Below are 14,072 nucleotides of genomic sequence, written 5' to 3' on the forward strand. Positions count from 1 at the left end.
GTTGCTTTATTTACTGATCAATGGCACTTCCCTTCTTATACTCCTCTGTATGATACATTTTCATGCTTTTAGAGGGCTTTGGGCAAAAAAGCAGTACATAGTAGTAGTAATAATATTAATATTAATAATAATAATAGTGTATTATTAATGTGTATTGTTATTTTATTACCTACCCTTCACCAGCAGGTCCCAAAATGGGTTACAACAGTCTAAAACCAAACATCAAAACATTAAAAGCCACCCACACCCAGTGTGGCTGGGGAAACCCAGCCAGATGGGCAGGGTATAAATAATAAATTATTATATTATTAAAAAATATGTGCAGCTAATAGCTTGTTCTGGAGTTTAGTGCCCTTTGTGGGCTGTTGGGTGAACCAAGGCTACAATTTTCAATGCTATTTCAGATTCACAGGGTTGTGATAATGGGATTGGCTGAGTGGGTGGGGTGGGTGGGTTGCATTGCATTGCACTGCACTCTACCTCTCCCACTCTCAACACTAGGTGTCCACCACAGCTTGTGCTGCTTACCAAACCCACCTACAACCGTGACCCACAACAACCCTTCCCCTCACCAACCCCACACACTTATCTATTAGACCAGGAGTGAGGAACCTGTTTGGCTCCAACCCTGTGGGCCTACTTTGACATATGGGCAGGGCAACCCATCACATGACATAATTGCAATGTCACATAACTGAAATGTGATTGTCCCACTAACACATCTTGATCTGAAATATCAAACGGAGATTCCTAAGCCTGCCCCAGGCCGATAGCTTCAATGTACTTCAGTCCATCCTCCTGATCCCCACCCCATGTCAAGAGGTACAAAACAGTGCCAAGGCGCACCAACCCCAGCTCTTCCCCACAAAGCTCCCACTTCCCTCCAGGCCTCACCAAGTCTCCCACACTCAGCTGAGGCCTTTTGCAAGCAGAAGACAGCAGCTCAGGTGAGCTGTGGAAGGACACTCATGATAGGACAGCTCCCTGACAACCGTACTGCTCTCCTGTCACTTCCCACCTCTTTGCCTTCTGCCACCAAAGCTGAAACAACATAGTGGGTAAAGTGGGCAGCGGAGCCGGACATCTGATGAGCAGCTGCCCTGGCTACTTGTAACTTTATCCAAAACTTGCCTGGACCACCCACTGCCACCTCCCTCCAAGGCTACTACAATGGCCTGATACCTCTCAGAAAGCTGTAGGTTGTGGTGCCATCTGTCAGCAGCCAAGCAAAGTGATCATGATTATGGCCTTAAGAGTAATGTAGAAGACTGGGGTTGAGCACCACTGCATTTAGTCCAGCTGGCTCCTGATCCTGCACCACCATCCACTCACATTAACTAGCACAAAGGGATGGCATAGCAGCCGTTGGGTTGGATCCGGACTTTGCATTCTGCAAACACAATGGGTCCTTTTGTCCACAGCTTTTTGATTGAGTGGTGAAATCCTGCTAGTGGAATGGGGGAGAGGAGAGAAGGAGGCAACATTTGTCAAATTCCCCACTCCCTGTTGAGTCCCCTAGAGCCACATATTGTTCCAGAGGATCCTCTAACCCCACCCAGAGCAATTTTTTTCAGGGGGAATTAAGCAAACTCTGGACCCAAGTCCTTATTGCGAAATCACCTAGTAACATTCAAAATTAGAATGATTCACTCCCGTTTCCCTACCCCAACAAGTGAGTTATATGGCCAGAATTGTATGAATGAGACAAATCTAACAAAGCAATAAAAAGCACAAAGGAAAGTGTAACCAACTTTACTTCTGATAAAACAAGTGATTTAGTCCCAGCTGTGTATGACATATTAACAAATGATCAAAAAGCCCGGCTATGGCTTCTTTTTTGGCCCCTGTTTCTGAATCTGTCATGCCTGTTGGAGCCGCCACCTCGCCTTCCATTCCTGAAATCCGAGCCACCACTTCGGCCGCTGTCACGTGATTCTTCAAGCTCAGGCAATTCTGTTGCCACAGAAAGTTGCCAGCGTCTTGTATCCTGCCATGTTTGCTAATAAAAAACAATTTTTTTCTACAATCAGCGCTGAATTTACAAACCAGTATTTGCAAACATCACATAAAATAAAGGGATAGAAGTTTTCTGAGCTACATGGAAGATTCCCACCCCCCAAGGCATCAAAGTAAGTTAAGAAAAGTATTGTTATATTGCCTCTTGACACCTGTTATTTCCTCCTATGTTTCTTCCATACAATGACCAACAAAAGTTGGTTTAAAGGAAGTTTCAAAACTTCCAAAAGCGAGCATTTCTGTAAAAAAAGATGCCATGTTTCTTACTTTAACTAGTGTTTTGATCAGTTTCCCAAACTTGGGCTTCCAGCTGCTTTTGAACTACAACTCCCATGATCCCTAGCAAGCAAGACCAATGGCCAGGGATGATGGGAACTGTAGTCCAAAAAACAGCAGGAGACCCAAGTTTGGGAAACAATGGTTTAGGTAACACTTTATAAATGCTATTCAGCCATTGAAAAGTTAATTACATTGCCGCTAGTTATTGGACATAATCTGATAAAATACATGTTTTAACCACGTGGTGGTGTTCTGAATGGAATCAAATCTTGGGCAAGAGGTATTTAATGATAAAAAAGAGTAGAAACGATCAGGTTCCATTTCACCCCTTGATTAAATTTCTTAAACCAATTTCTTCCTTCCTAAAATGCAACATTTCCAATTTAATTTTTTTATAATGATAGCAGCTCATATTTCTTCATTTATGTATTAATAATAAAGTGAAAAAACTTAAAAATCAATTAAGTAGCAATTTCTCACCTGTACTTTATTTAGTTCAGCAACAGGAATATCAAAGCACACACCCTGAATACAAGAGAGAGACACTGACCGTCAGGCATTAAACAAAGAAATCTGCAACACTTTGTAGAAGGCAAACTTATTAGTTCACATATGAAGATGCAACAGTAAGTGCCTGACAAAGTGCCGGCATTTGATTTGTATAAAAAAATTATAGAGCAGCGTTTAAGTGAATAGTTCAGGTACTGGCGAAGGCCAAGTATTTTACAGACCAGCATTAAGAACCAGAAAAGGCTACTAGTTTGATGAGGACAAACACAGATGGCTGGTTTTTCAATAACTAAACACAAGTCAAATGGAGGAGGAAAGGATTTGTCAGCCATTAACATTAACAGAAGTAATAACTGTACAGTACTTGAAAAATTTCCTGCAAATATATGAAGTCTACCCAAAGAAGTGCTTGTATTTTATTCCGTCACTTATAAAGCAGATCAAATAACCCTTACTTCCAAACATTTTATAGATGTTACAACATGCTCTGTAATCCTCATTCATAGTAATTCTAGAGTACATAATGTTTCTATTTAAAATGTTAGAGAACTAGGACTTATTCACAGCCACATAAAAGTGATGATTCAACTCTGCATATTTCCAACATATTATGTTCTATCCTACGACAACACTAACTCTAATTATAAAATTCATCCTCAAATCATTTCACCAATACCATTTTGGTTTTCAAGTGCAAAACCTGTGCTTTGCATGTTTATCAGAACAGATGAGGAAAACCAAATACTATAAAATGCTCAACTAGCAAATACCTACAAAATGTCTAGGTCAATATTTCTTACCGTCTTCCCCTTAAGAAAGCGCATTCGGGACACTTTGCTATCAATGTCCTCACCCAGCTGTTCTTTCAGACCTCGCCAAGCATAGCCAATGGTGTGCATTTCTACTGAACACTGAAGTGTCATGGTCACAAAACCCTTTAAAAAAGCAAGCAGCAATTGACATTTACAGTAACAGCAGAGGGATATAACCGGTTAATTGTTAAGAGTTTTTGATAAAGGTCTTTACATTACAACTAACTAAGTGGGGCAGCCTGATAAGAACATGTGCTACCAATCCTGAAAGCACCACACTGGCTGTCAGTGAACTACCAGGCCAAATTCAAGGCGTTAGTAGAGTACTAGCATATATAAAGCTCTAAGTGGCTTGGGGCCCAAGTATCTAATAGAGTGCCTTCCCCAGTATCAACCATATTTGGACCTTACAATATGGGAAGGCCTTGTTGGTGTTGTCAACGGGGGCTATCTGGTAGGGGGTGATGCACGGCAGGGCCTTTATACTGAGAAGATTTGTCGAATCTCTGTTTGTGGAATGCTTTCCCTGAGGAGATTCTCCTGGCACCTTCATTATACAACTTTAGGCACCAAGTGAAAACATTCCCATTCAACCAGGCTTTTGTCTGACTGACATCCTATATATTGTGTTTTTGAGAGGGAGTTGGGGTTATTGTTTTGTTTCTTGTTTTTATTGTGTTTTGTGTTTTTATCTTGTATTTTTATGCTGTGAACCGCCTTAAGATCCACAGATGAAGGGTGAGGTATAAGAATTTGATTATTATTAATAAAAACAACATAGGGTACAAAAAGGGTTCCACAATAATTCAGTGAAACTACCAAATAGACTGCTTAGCTTTTATAAATCCAATCTATATTTAGTTTCCTTAATACATCCTGATTGGGAGGCCAGTCATACAATTAGGGCCAGTGCAGATATAAGCAGCATTCAAATTCCAGTTAAAAGAGAATCCTGGATAACCTTAACAGTAGTTAATATTGTTGCCATGACAAAATTCAATGTCTATGAATGTGTGTGTTTTATCCTTGGTGGTGGGAGGAAAAGATCCCCTGCCAAAGAAGGAATTACAGGGCCCATGCACGATCACTTAAATTATGGCTCAAATATTATTTGTTCATTTATTTAGTTTGTTGCATTTATATCCCACCTTATCCTCCAAGTTCAAGGTGGCGTATGTGGTCCTCTCCCATTTAATCCCCATAACAACCCTGTGAGGTAGGCTAGGCTGAAAGGCAGTGACTGACCCAAGGTCACTGAGTGAACTGTATGGCTGAGTGGGGACTTGAACCCTCCCAGGTCCCAGTCCTACACTCTACCCATTATACCACACTGGCTAGTCCTTTGTCAAAAAGAAAATGTATTGGTACATTCAGTATGTCAAGAGGGGGTGTGTGACCTTGTGGGTGTGGAGGTTTCGCTGTGTTCTCACCCAGATAATGGAGAGTCCTTTCAGGAAAGTTTGACTAGGATTATCCTTAAAACAGATCTTATATAGACTATATAAATGTTATGCAACTGCATGCATATTTACCGCATCCGAGTTGAGCAAAGAACGCTGTTCAATGGAAGTAGCTCCAGAAATATGAGCCAGTGCGGCAGCCAGAGCTTCCACTGCCCCCTTTTCCTCTATCAGCCGTTCAGCTGCCTGTCTGAAGTGGTCAATGGCAGATGGAGGAACGGAATCCAAAGATCTGAGCAAAAGATTAGTCAGTATAAGTAAACTGCTGAAATGAGAAGTGTACATTTCATAACACAGGAGATACTGAAGCTTAAACAAGACTGCAATCCTGAATACACACTGGAGAGCAAACCCCACTATTTTGGGGCTTACTTCAGAACATGTATAGGATTGCAGCTTTGGAATTCTAGGGTTGTATCCAATGGCTGACAGAAGGTGAGTTGCATAATCTTCTCCTCTTCCCACTTTGCCTTCTACAAAAAGATTCTCCAGAGGTTTAGGGAGCTCCACTCAACAGTATATGCTGAACTACAACAGAAATGGGTAGATAAATCATTTTCCTCTCCCCATGTTGTTCAGGCGAGTCCCCTCACTCCCCAAAACTCTGCGTCAGCCTTTTGAGGAGCACACAGAACACAGAGGGGGAAGACCAGCTGGATGCAACCTCTAGATTATTACCCAAACTTCCCCGTATGCCTCCAGTAATTTGTTTCTTGGTTTTTCCTGACAAATTCAGATCAAATCAGTACACACCCACATACATACTCTCCACAGCTGACAAAAGTGCTATTATCATGCTGCAAAGAAACAAAAATATGCAACTGTGCTACTGTTCTTGTGAGCTAAAATAGAAGGCTGTGAAGCAGAATCTGTAATCTGTCTTCATTAAGTCAATATCCTGATCTGATCTTGGACAGATATGGTTAATGGAAACTCGTGACATGCGCTGGACACTGCATTAAGTTCAAAATATAAACAAAGAATGAAGTACCTGAGAGCATCTTTACTGGAAGCCTTAATAATGTCCGTTGCTGTAGGAACACCCACACGTTTAAATGTAATTCCCTGAAGATAAGAGTAAGAGTATGTACATTATTCAAGTGAAAAGCCACCCTTGGAGACACATGCCAATGGCTTAGATATCCAACATATAAATGACACAAAAAAGTTGGAAGATGACAATTACCGCTTTTTGTTCTACTTGTCTCAGCTGATAATCTTCCTTGCGCTGATAGAAACAGATGCACATCCCAGTTCGGCCAGCTCGACCTGTGCGCCCAGAACGATGAATATAGGACTCTACATCCTTCACAAATGAAAAGTTGTGGGAAATGCTTATATTAATCTTACGAAAAAGCTACAGAGAAGCCAAACATTCACATTTACTGACATGCAAGAGTGCTTAGCTATGCAAAATGAAAGACAGATTGCACAAAACACTACATGTGGCATCTACTGTTGTGTGTCACTTTAAGTAAGCTACCTCTGGCCTGCAACACGAACATACTATTAAAGGGGTTTCTCTCCTTTCCACTAGGAACTAGTAATTTACCTTTGGTGGTGAACTTTGTATTACCAGATCAACCTCTGGGATATCTAAACCTCGGGCAGCTACATTGGTTGCAACCAGAACTCCAAATGATCCATTGCGAAAGCCTTTCAGTGTAACTTCTCTCTGCTTTTGTGGAATATCACCATGCAAAGACTGTGCATCCTAAGTACATAAAACAGAGTTAATGGGAGATTATTGGCAGAAGTGACAAATGACAAGGATCAGTTTCCTTCCCACACCAAAAGCAATTTAAATGAGCTGACAGATCTTGGATGCAAGAGAATATTTTCCCTGAATTCTGACATACCCATTTTCTATTTCCCCCCCCTTTACATGAAAAGTGTGATGTCCAAAATATCCATAGCTGCATGAATACATTCATGCAGAAAACAGGATACTTGCACTGTGAGACTGCCAAAATGGCATCCACTTCAGCAAGACACCCTTTCCCACAGTCAGCTCAAGCTAAGTTGAATTTGTAGCAATCCTTTACAGAAATGAGGGTCATTGCACCTGTTTTATTGAGGCATTCAGGGCCAGTTCAGTTGCTTCTTTTTTGGTCTCACAAAATATGATGGTACGTCCATGACTACCACTGTAGACTTGAATAACGTCTCCAATGACTGCAGCTCTCTGGGACCAATGACATTCAATAGCCAAATGCTGTCAGAAAATGAAATTAATGCTGGTTAGCAATAAAATAAGCTATGACTAAAGGCTTAATTAGTTGAACATTCATCCCACTAAAATCAATGGTACAAGTTAGGCTGGAATCTTAGCCCTGTTTACCTGGGAGTAAGCCCCAGTGAATTCAGTATGACTTGCTTCTAAGTTGACATGCCTAGGAGTGGGCCATAAGTTATGACTTAAATGCAATTGATTTCAGTTTAACCGAAGTATAACCAACTTTGGATCCAACCCAATTATCTTTACTGTGGGTTTGCTTGCTTTTTAAAGAAAAGAATTACACTTGGTACACACAAATTTAATCTTGTTTCACTGGAAGAAATTACTTACTTCTACATTCATTGCAGTCTTTTGAGTCTTCTTTCCAATAAGATCAATTTGCTCATATCTAGATTTCATGTATTTCTTTGCTACATCATAAACCCAATGCGGGCAAGTTGCAGAAAAGAGTAACGTCTGTGGATTGTCTTCAGAATCTTTAACACAAAACAAATATTGTGTCATACAAAGTTAAAGCAATTAAACTAATTTCCATGATTAAAAATAAAGGAAAATCTATAATCATCATATCCATAATAGAGGCAAAACACCACTCAGAATAAGTGAAGAAATTACATTAATATTTGTGCACTCTTACTTCCTGATAATTCTCAAAATGTGCACTCAAGGTATTAATATTCAACAGAAGCAGATGCAGAGTATAAAATAGAAACCCAAATGAATGCACATGTCTTGTATATCCAATGTCTCATGCTTTACTTGTGAGCATTTTCCTGTTCTACTTTTAATAAGTTCCAATTAAAAAAAATATTGAAATGCCATTAAGAACATAACCCCATACCAAACCTTTTTAGAGCATCATTCCCTTTTAGAAGCAATGTGTGACACTGGGTATTTCAAAATATTTAAAAATAACTTTTATATCTAAAAATAAAGTATAATAATTTTAATCCAATGTACATATAGCTCATTTTTTCATTTATATGCTATATTATGCACTGGACTCAAATTATATTTAAAGCCCTCTGACACTGAAAGAGAGTAAGACTAAATTGCTTTCAAATTTAATCCTCCACTACAGATTGACCAATGCTCCATAGTACTTTCAATTCAGGTGAGAGACTAAGGTGGACTGCACAGTGTCTGCTGAGCAAACAGATCCAGATACAAAAGACCTCTATGGCTTGACATGACAGGTGAACAGAACAAGTAGTTACCTTTTTTATAAGCGTATGCTAAAATTTCCTCTACTTGTTCCGCAAATCCCATGTCCAACATCTGGTCAACTTCATCCAGGACAACATGCTTTAGATTGGAAATGTCCAATTTGTTATTTTGAAGATGGTCTTTAATTCGACCTGGAGTCCCAACCAGGATGTCAATGCCATTACGCATAAGGTCAACTGTGAAGGAAAGTTAATGTTGATTATGTATTAAATTGCTGAAGAATTAGTTTCACGAATTGTGACAAAAGTGTCATGTGAAGATGAAACAGCTCTGCAGCACATTTCTAAAGAACGGTTTCCTGTGACACATGATCATATCTACGACAATGTTTGCAGGAACTACTTTGGTAGCGCCCCAAACCTTCAGGCATGCTACTCTCCAAAATGTGTAACTTTATTCATTTGGACATTTGTCAGTGCTTCCATTAATCCCTTTGCTTTAAAATATAATCTAAGGCTGCCATCCTATGCTTACTTAACCTGAGAATGAGCTGCACTGCATACAGTGGAAGTTAGTTCCACCCAAGTAAAAATACATAGGACAGAGCTGTAATTATTTTCTTCAGTTTTTGATATCCCTTCCTAGCTATTAAGCAACACTGAATTCCTATAGGTAAGTTTCAAGTTTCACCACACACCTCTGAACACAAGAAAAGTGAAACAGTGAAGTACAGTCAAACCTCGGTTGTCGAATGTAATCAGTTTCGGCAGCCCGTTTGACTCTCGAAACCATTCGAAAACTAAGGCACAGCTTCTGATTGGTATCGGACATTCAGCTTCCAAAAGACCTTCAAAAACCAGAACACTTACTTCCGGGTTTTCAGTGTTCGGGAGCCGAGGTTTCACTTTACTTCAGACTGTTGTGTTCTGTTTTGTTTGAAAGGGGGACCAGTACTTCAGTTTTTTAAAAAGTACTTTTTAAAAGCAGGGATATAGAGTGAATGTGTCTTTAGCACCTAATAACACACCACCAATGCTAATATTTATGTAACAAGCAGTAATAGAGCCTAATCTAAAGGTAACACTATTTCTTCACATTTTAATGGTATTTTCTCCTCAATCACACAGATAACCTTCTTTCTTTCTTTTTTTAAAGTGCTACTACCGTAAAAAAACACTGTTGTGATTTCTTACGTTGTCCATTATATGCTGTTCCTCCATAGAAGCAAGCCACAGTGAGTTTCCTTGTGACATCTTTGAAGTCTCTGGCTACTTGCATTGCCAACTCTCTGGTTGGAGTGAGGACCAAAACCTAAATATTTTGTTGAAATGCAGTTAGTTATTTGAGTGCTGTAAACGTATAGGCTGAAATATTCTTTTATTTAAATCTTCAGAATTTTTGCAAGTTTATTTTTACTTCAACATACACAATTATACATGGTGGGAGATATTCAGAGCTGCATAGGTGAAAATCTCCTCCTCCTACCTGCCCAATCTGCTCTGGAGGGTCTCCCAACTTTGTGGAGCACATCTGGGGGCATGTGGGGGTGGCAGCAGGGGAGGGGGAAGAAGCAAAAGTCAGTTTCACTCACCTTTGGTGTGCGGCCTCTTTTTCTTTCCTGGGGATCTCCCTGAAGCTTTTCAATTAAAGGAATGGCAAAAGAGAAGGTTTTCCCAGTTCCAGTCCGAGCTTGGGCTATCACATCTTTACCATCAGAAATATGCTTGTAAGTCTTTACTTGAACTGGAAACAGGTAGGTAACTCCACGGGCTGTGGAAGAATACAGTTAAGGCTTTTATATAGACGTATGTAAAATCATCAGTATTCAACAGCTGACAATTGCTTATACAAAAAGAACCCAATTCATAGCATGAAAGTAATTCAAGTGTTTTTATTTAAATATTGGAGGAAACCGCTATGATTCTGAGATCTCTCTCCTTGGTGTTCACAGCCAAATTAGAATGCATGAGGGTATTTGTAAATTTTGACTATTGTTCCAATGGGCATCATTCTGTACTTACATGGAATCTCATCTACTATTGCTCAGCCACTGTTCTAAGACATAATGAAATAACCAGTCCTGGTGAGAGCAAGATGAAAATGGGCAGGGAGGGGGGGAAGAGGAGTGTTCTGCTTCAGACTGTAAACATTTAAAGAACATACCTTTGAGAAGGTCAATTGTTGCTTTAGAGAGATTAAAGTTGGCAAAGTCTCCTTCCTTTTGCTCTTCAGTCAATTCCTGTTGGGATTTTTTTTTAATGCAAAAGATTAGTTATAGAAAATCAATTTAAAATATTCCAAAAAGTGCTAGAAGTGCCGGAAGGAAAAATGTTTAATATATCTGGTAAATGTTTTCACAGATTCGAACATCTTGGGGGGAAATAAGGAATGGAAGGCAAGAGATACAAAGATATCCTGTACATAAGGCTCTCATAAACTTGTAGTATAGATGAACAAGAAAAGAACAGAAACCTCAGTACAAAACACTTACAGCAAGCCCATTATATTGAAAGTGCATTGTCAACAGACATAATTTATCAACAGAACAGCTAAACAAGGGCAAAACACTGATGATGTGGCTCAGAGACTGCACTACATATTTGAACGGGAACCAAGTGACAATTCATAAAGGAAATTATTTTAAGTTCCTCATACAAAGTCTGGTAGCTTCCAAACTTGATGTATGTTATGAACATCAGAAGCTACATCATTGCGAATCAGACCACTGGTCCCTCTATTTCAGTATTTACATAGATTGGCAGCAGCGTTCTGTGTTACAGAGACCTTCTTCTGGGTACCCCACCTTCTAAAGCAACCACAGACATTTTGACTGCATCACCTCAATTGTGGGACTTTTGCTAGGGATGCTTCCCAAACACTAAATCTTATGTCTTTTCATTGTCAACCTTTTAAACATCAGATGAGCTGTTTTTAAATGAGTCTGGTGCTACTCATCTTGATGTTACTGCTGTTTTCCCTACTGTGGTGTTTACTGTAGTTTCAGTCCATTTAGGAGTTAGCCGCCCCTACGTTAGAGTATTTTTTGCCATAACATCTACAAGAACAAGGCCCTTTATCCTCAAACTGAACTCAGAAAATGGACACCTTCAGCCTGTTTACCCAAACCCTTGGGTCTGTGCACTTGGAAGTCCCAAGGTTAATAAAATGCCCTTGCATCTCCAATGTATGGAATATTTGGACAGAACTTTCCAATGCTGGAAAACATAGATGTGTGGACTAGACTGGGAAACATTCTACTTTTAATTATTATTATTTCATCTATACTTCCCTTCAGGCAATATCTTAAATAAATGCTGTTCCCAGGGTGACCCACAACAAAACACCACCAAAAAGTCTTTACAATAACAAAAAATGAAACATCACAATTAAAACTAGCAATTGATATAAGTAATTGAAACAGTTGAAACTTGGAACCTAGAGTGTCTGGGAGAAGTTTAAAAAGTCTTCATCTGGTGACAAAAAGATTATAAAGTTGTCACCAGGAAAGCCTCCCTGTAGAGCAAGTTTACATTAACAGGGTGTCACACCAAGGAGGTACTTTTTCTCATTGCAATCTACATTTCAGGTAGTGATGGCACAAAGATAACAGATAACCTAAGCCCCCGCCCCAGGCATGGAAACACAGAAAGGAATTCCTTCATGTATCCAAGTCCCAAACCATGTTAAGACTCAAAAATCATCAACACTTTGAATTGTGCTTGGAAAAGGAATTATGACTACACCTTGCCTCAGTACATGGGTTAGTACACTTACCTTTCCCAACTTCTGCACTGAAATTCCATTGAAATTAAGTATACAAAATGAAAGGTCTGAAGGTATCATCTCACCTGATCTTGGTCACTCTCACATTCCGTATTTGATTCTTCAGCATTACCCTGCTTTTTTGAGTTGCCAACCCCATTAGTGGCGGAGGATGTTGTATTGTGTTCCGCAATTATGACTTCAATGTCATCAAAAACTTCTTTCTTTTTCTTACTTTTCTTTGGCTTGGGTGGTTCCAATTCTGTATCAGACAGTTCATTCTCCTCTGTTGGTGTTTCTTTAATTTTCATTTTATGCTTTTTAGATTTATCTTTTTTATCCTTCTACAATAAACAAACAACCTTAAATTAATATGCACAGACATATCTACCCCTCCCCGGCATGGAAAAACACATTTCCCCCTATATTATTTGAAGCTATGCAGTTCATTGTGTTTGTATGAAATTACATCCTTATGTAAAGTCCCACTGACCTCAGTGAGGCTTACTTCCGTTGCCTTTTAGAAGTAGATGGGGTTTTCTATTATGTAACCCTCACCCTGGCTTTAATGTATCTACGTGGGGGGTTTGTTTGCTTGTTTGGCAAGATAAAGTGAATAACAAACTTAATGAACAATAATAATAACAACGTACTGCTTACACTGCAATGCAGCTCAACCATGCATCTTTCGAATTACACGCAAGTAACTAAGAGCATAGCTGGATCAGGCCAGTGGCCCATCTAATCCAGGATCCTGCTCTCACAGTGGCCAAGCAAACACCCGCGGGAAACCAGGGAACAGAGCAGGGAACAAGGGCGCTCTCCCCTCCCCTGGTTTCCAGCAACCGGCCTTCAGAAACGCCGCTGCCTCCAACTGGGGAGGCCGAGCTTGGCCACCGTGCCCAGTAGCCATGGATAGCTTTATCCTCCCATTGCATAATCCTCTCAGAAAGCCATCCAAGTTGGCGGCCATCCTCACTGCCTCCTACAAACTATGCGCTGCGTGAAGAAGCACTTCCCCTTTTAAAAAATAAATAAATAAGATTAGGAGTGCTTGGTTTTTTTTAAAAAATAAATAATTTTGGCCGGGGGGGGGGAGTTGGAGGAGCGAAGCAAGACTGGCGGGGCCCACGTTGTTAAAGGCAGCCGCGTGGCAGCGGCTCGCCCGCACGCGCTCTTGCGCTTCCGAGAAGCGAGGATTCGACTACGCGGCCGCCGAGGGCCGCGGCTGACGAAGAGAAGCCGCCTTTGGCTCCTCCTCCTCCTCCTCCCGGGCCCGGCTCGCCTCTCCACTCGCGGCCACGAGGCCCAGCCGGCCCGGCGTCTTCTCCCGTTCTCCCTCTCCCCGGATACCTTGCGCTTCTTGCCGCTGCCCTCCAGGGCGGCCTCGGCGTCCATCGGGGTGCGGGGCTCCATCTCGTCCTCGCTCTCGTAGTCTGGCCGGGGGGCTGCGGGCATTTCCTGGGACTCTTCTCCGCTGAGGTGGTGGCACAAGCGGCTGCTCAAGGCCGACGCCGGGGTAAAAGGAAAGAGCCCCGCCCCGGCAGCGCTGCTGACGAGGAAGCGAGGCGGCGCTTGGCTGCGGGAGGCGGCTCTTGGCCCGGCCCAGCCCCGCCAACAGGGGGAGCGAAGCGTGGGGAGGCCCGGGGCTGAGGAAGCCGAGCGGTCGCTGGTGGCGCGGGAGGAGGGCAAAGCCCGGGAGCGGCCGAGGCCCAAAGCCTGCAGGGCCGGCGAGCGGGCGCAGTGCTGCGTGAGGCAGCGGCCGAGGCAGCCCATTCCCAGGCGGCGAGTGCGACTGTCCCCGGCTAGCAGCTCCCGCTGCTCCGC

General features: G+C 41.5%; 1 protein-coding gene across 1 annotated transcript; it reads right to left on the reverse strand.

Annotated features, from left to right (window-relative positions):
- Window positions 1-1,736: 1,736 nt before the first annotated feature.
- Window positions 1,737-14,036, reverse strand: LOC309532099 (nucleolar RNA helicase 2-like). The gene is made up of 15 exons (XM_082222047.1): window positions 13,599-14,036; window positions 12,332-12,589; window positions 10,647-10,722; window positions 10,075-10,253; window positions 9,677-9,794; window positions 8,534-8,719; window positions 7,647-7,792; window positions 7,143-7,292; window positions 6,630-6,791; window positions 6,264-6,383; window positions 6,069-6,142; window positions 5,150-5,309; window positions 3,606-3,740; window positions 2,776-2,820; window positions 1,737-1,999 (listed from the first exon to the last, which is right to left on the reverse strand). The coding sequence occupies exons 1-15, from the start codon at window positions 14,019-14,021 to the stop codon at window positions 1,811-1,813; spliced, it is 2,421 nt and encodes an 806-aa protein (XP_082078173.1). The 5' UTR covers window positions 14,022-14,036; the 3' UTR covers window positions 1,737-1,810.
- Window positions 14,037-14,072: the final 36 nt, after the last annotated feature.

Source organism: Podarcis vaucheri (assembly GCF_965113315.1).
Source record: "Podarcis vaucheri genome assembly, chromosome: 5".
NCBI classification, from domain to species: domain Eukaryota; kingdom Metazoa; phylum Chordata; class Lepidosauria; order Squamata; family Lacertidae; genus Podarcis; species Podarcis vaucheri.

What these genes read in the sequence shown, in the direction of transcription:
- LOC309532099 (XM_082222047.1), bottom strand. Translation starts at nt 14,021, where the DNA reads ATGGGCTGCCTCGGCCGCTGCCTCACGCAGCACTGCGCCCGCTCGCCG. An exon ending in AACAATTGACCTTCTCAAAG is followed by an intron (nt 10,254 to 10,646) that starts GTATGTTCTTTA and finishes ATTCTTCCACAG; the next exon opens with CCCGTGGAGTTACCTACCTG. An exon ending in AAAGAGGCCGCACACCAAAG is followed by an intron (nt 9,795 to 10,074) that starts GTGAGTGAAACT and finishes CAAAATATTTAG; the next exon opens with GTTTTGGTCCTCACTCCAAC.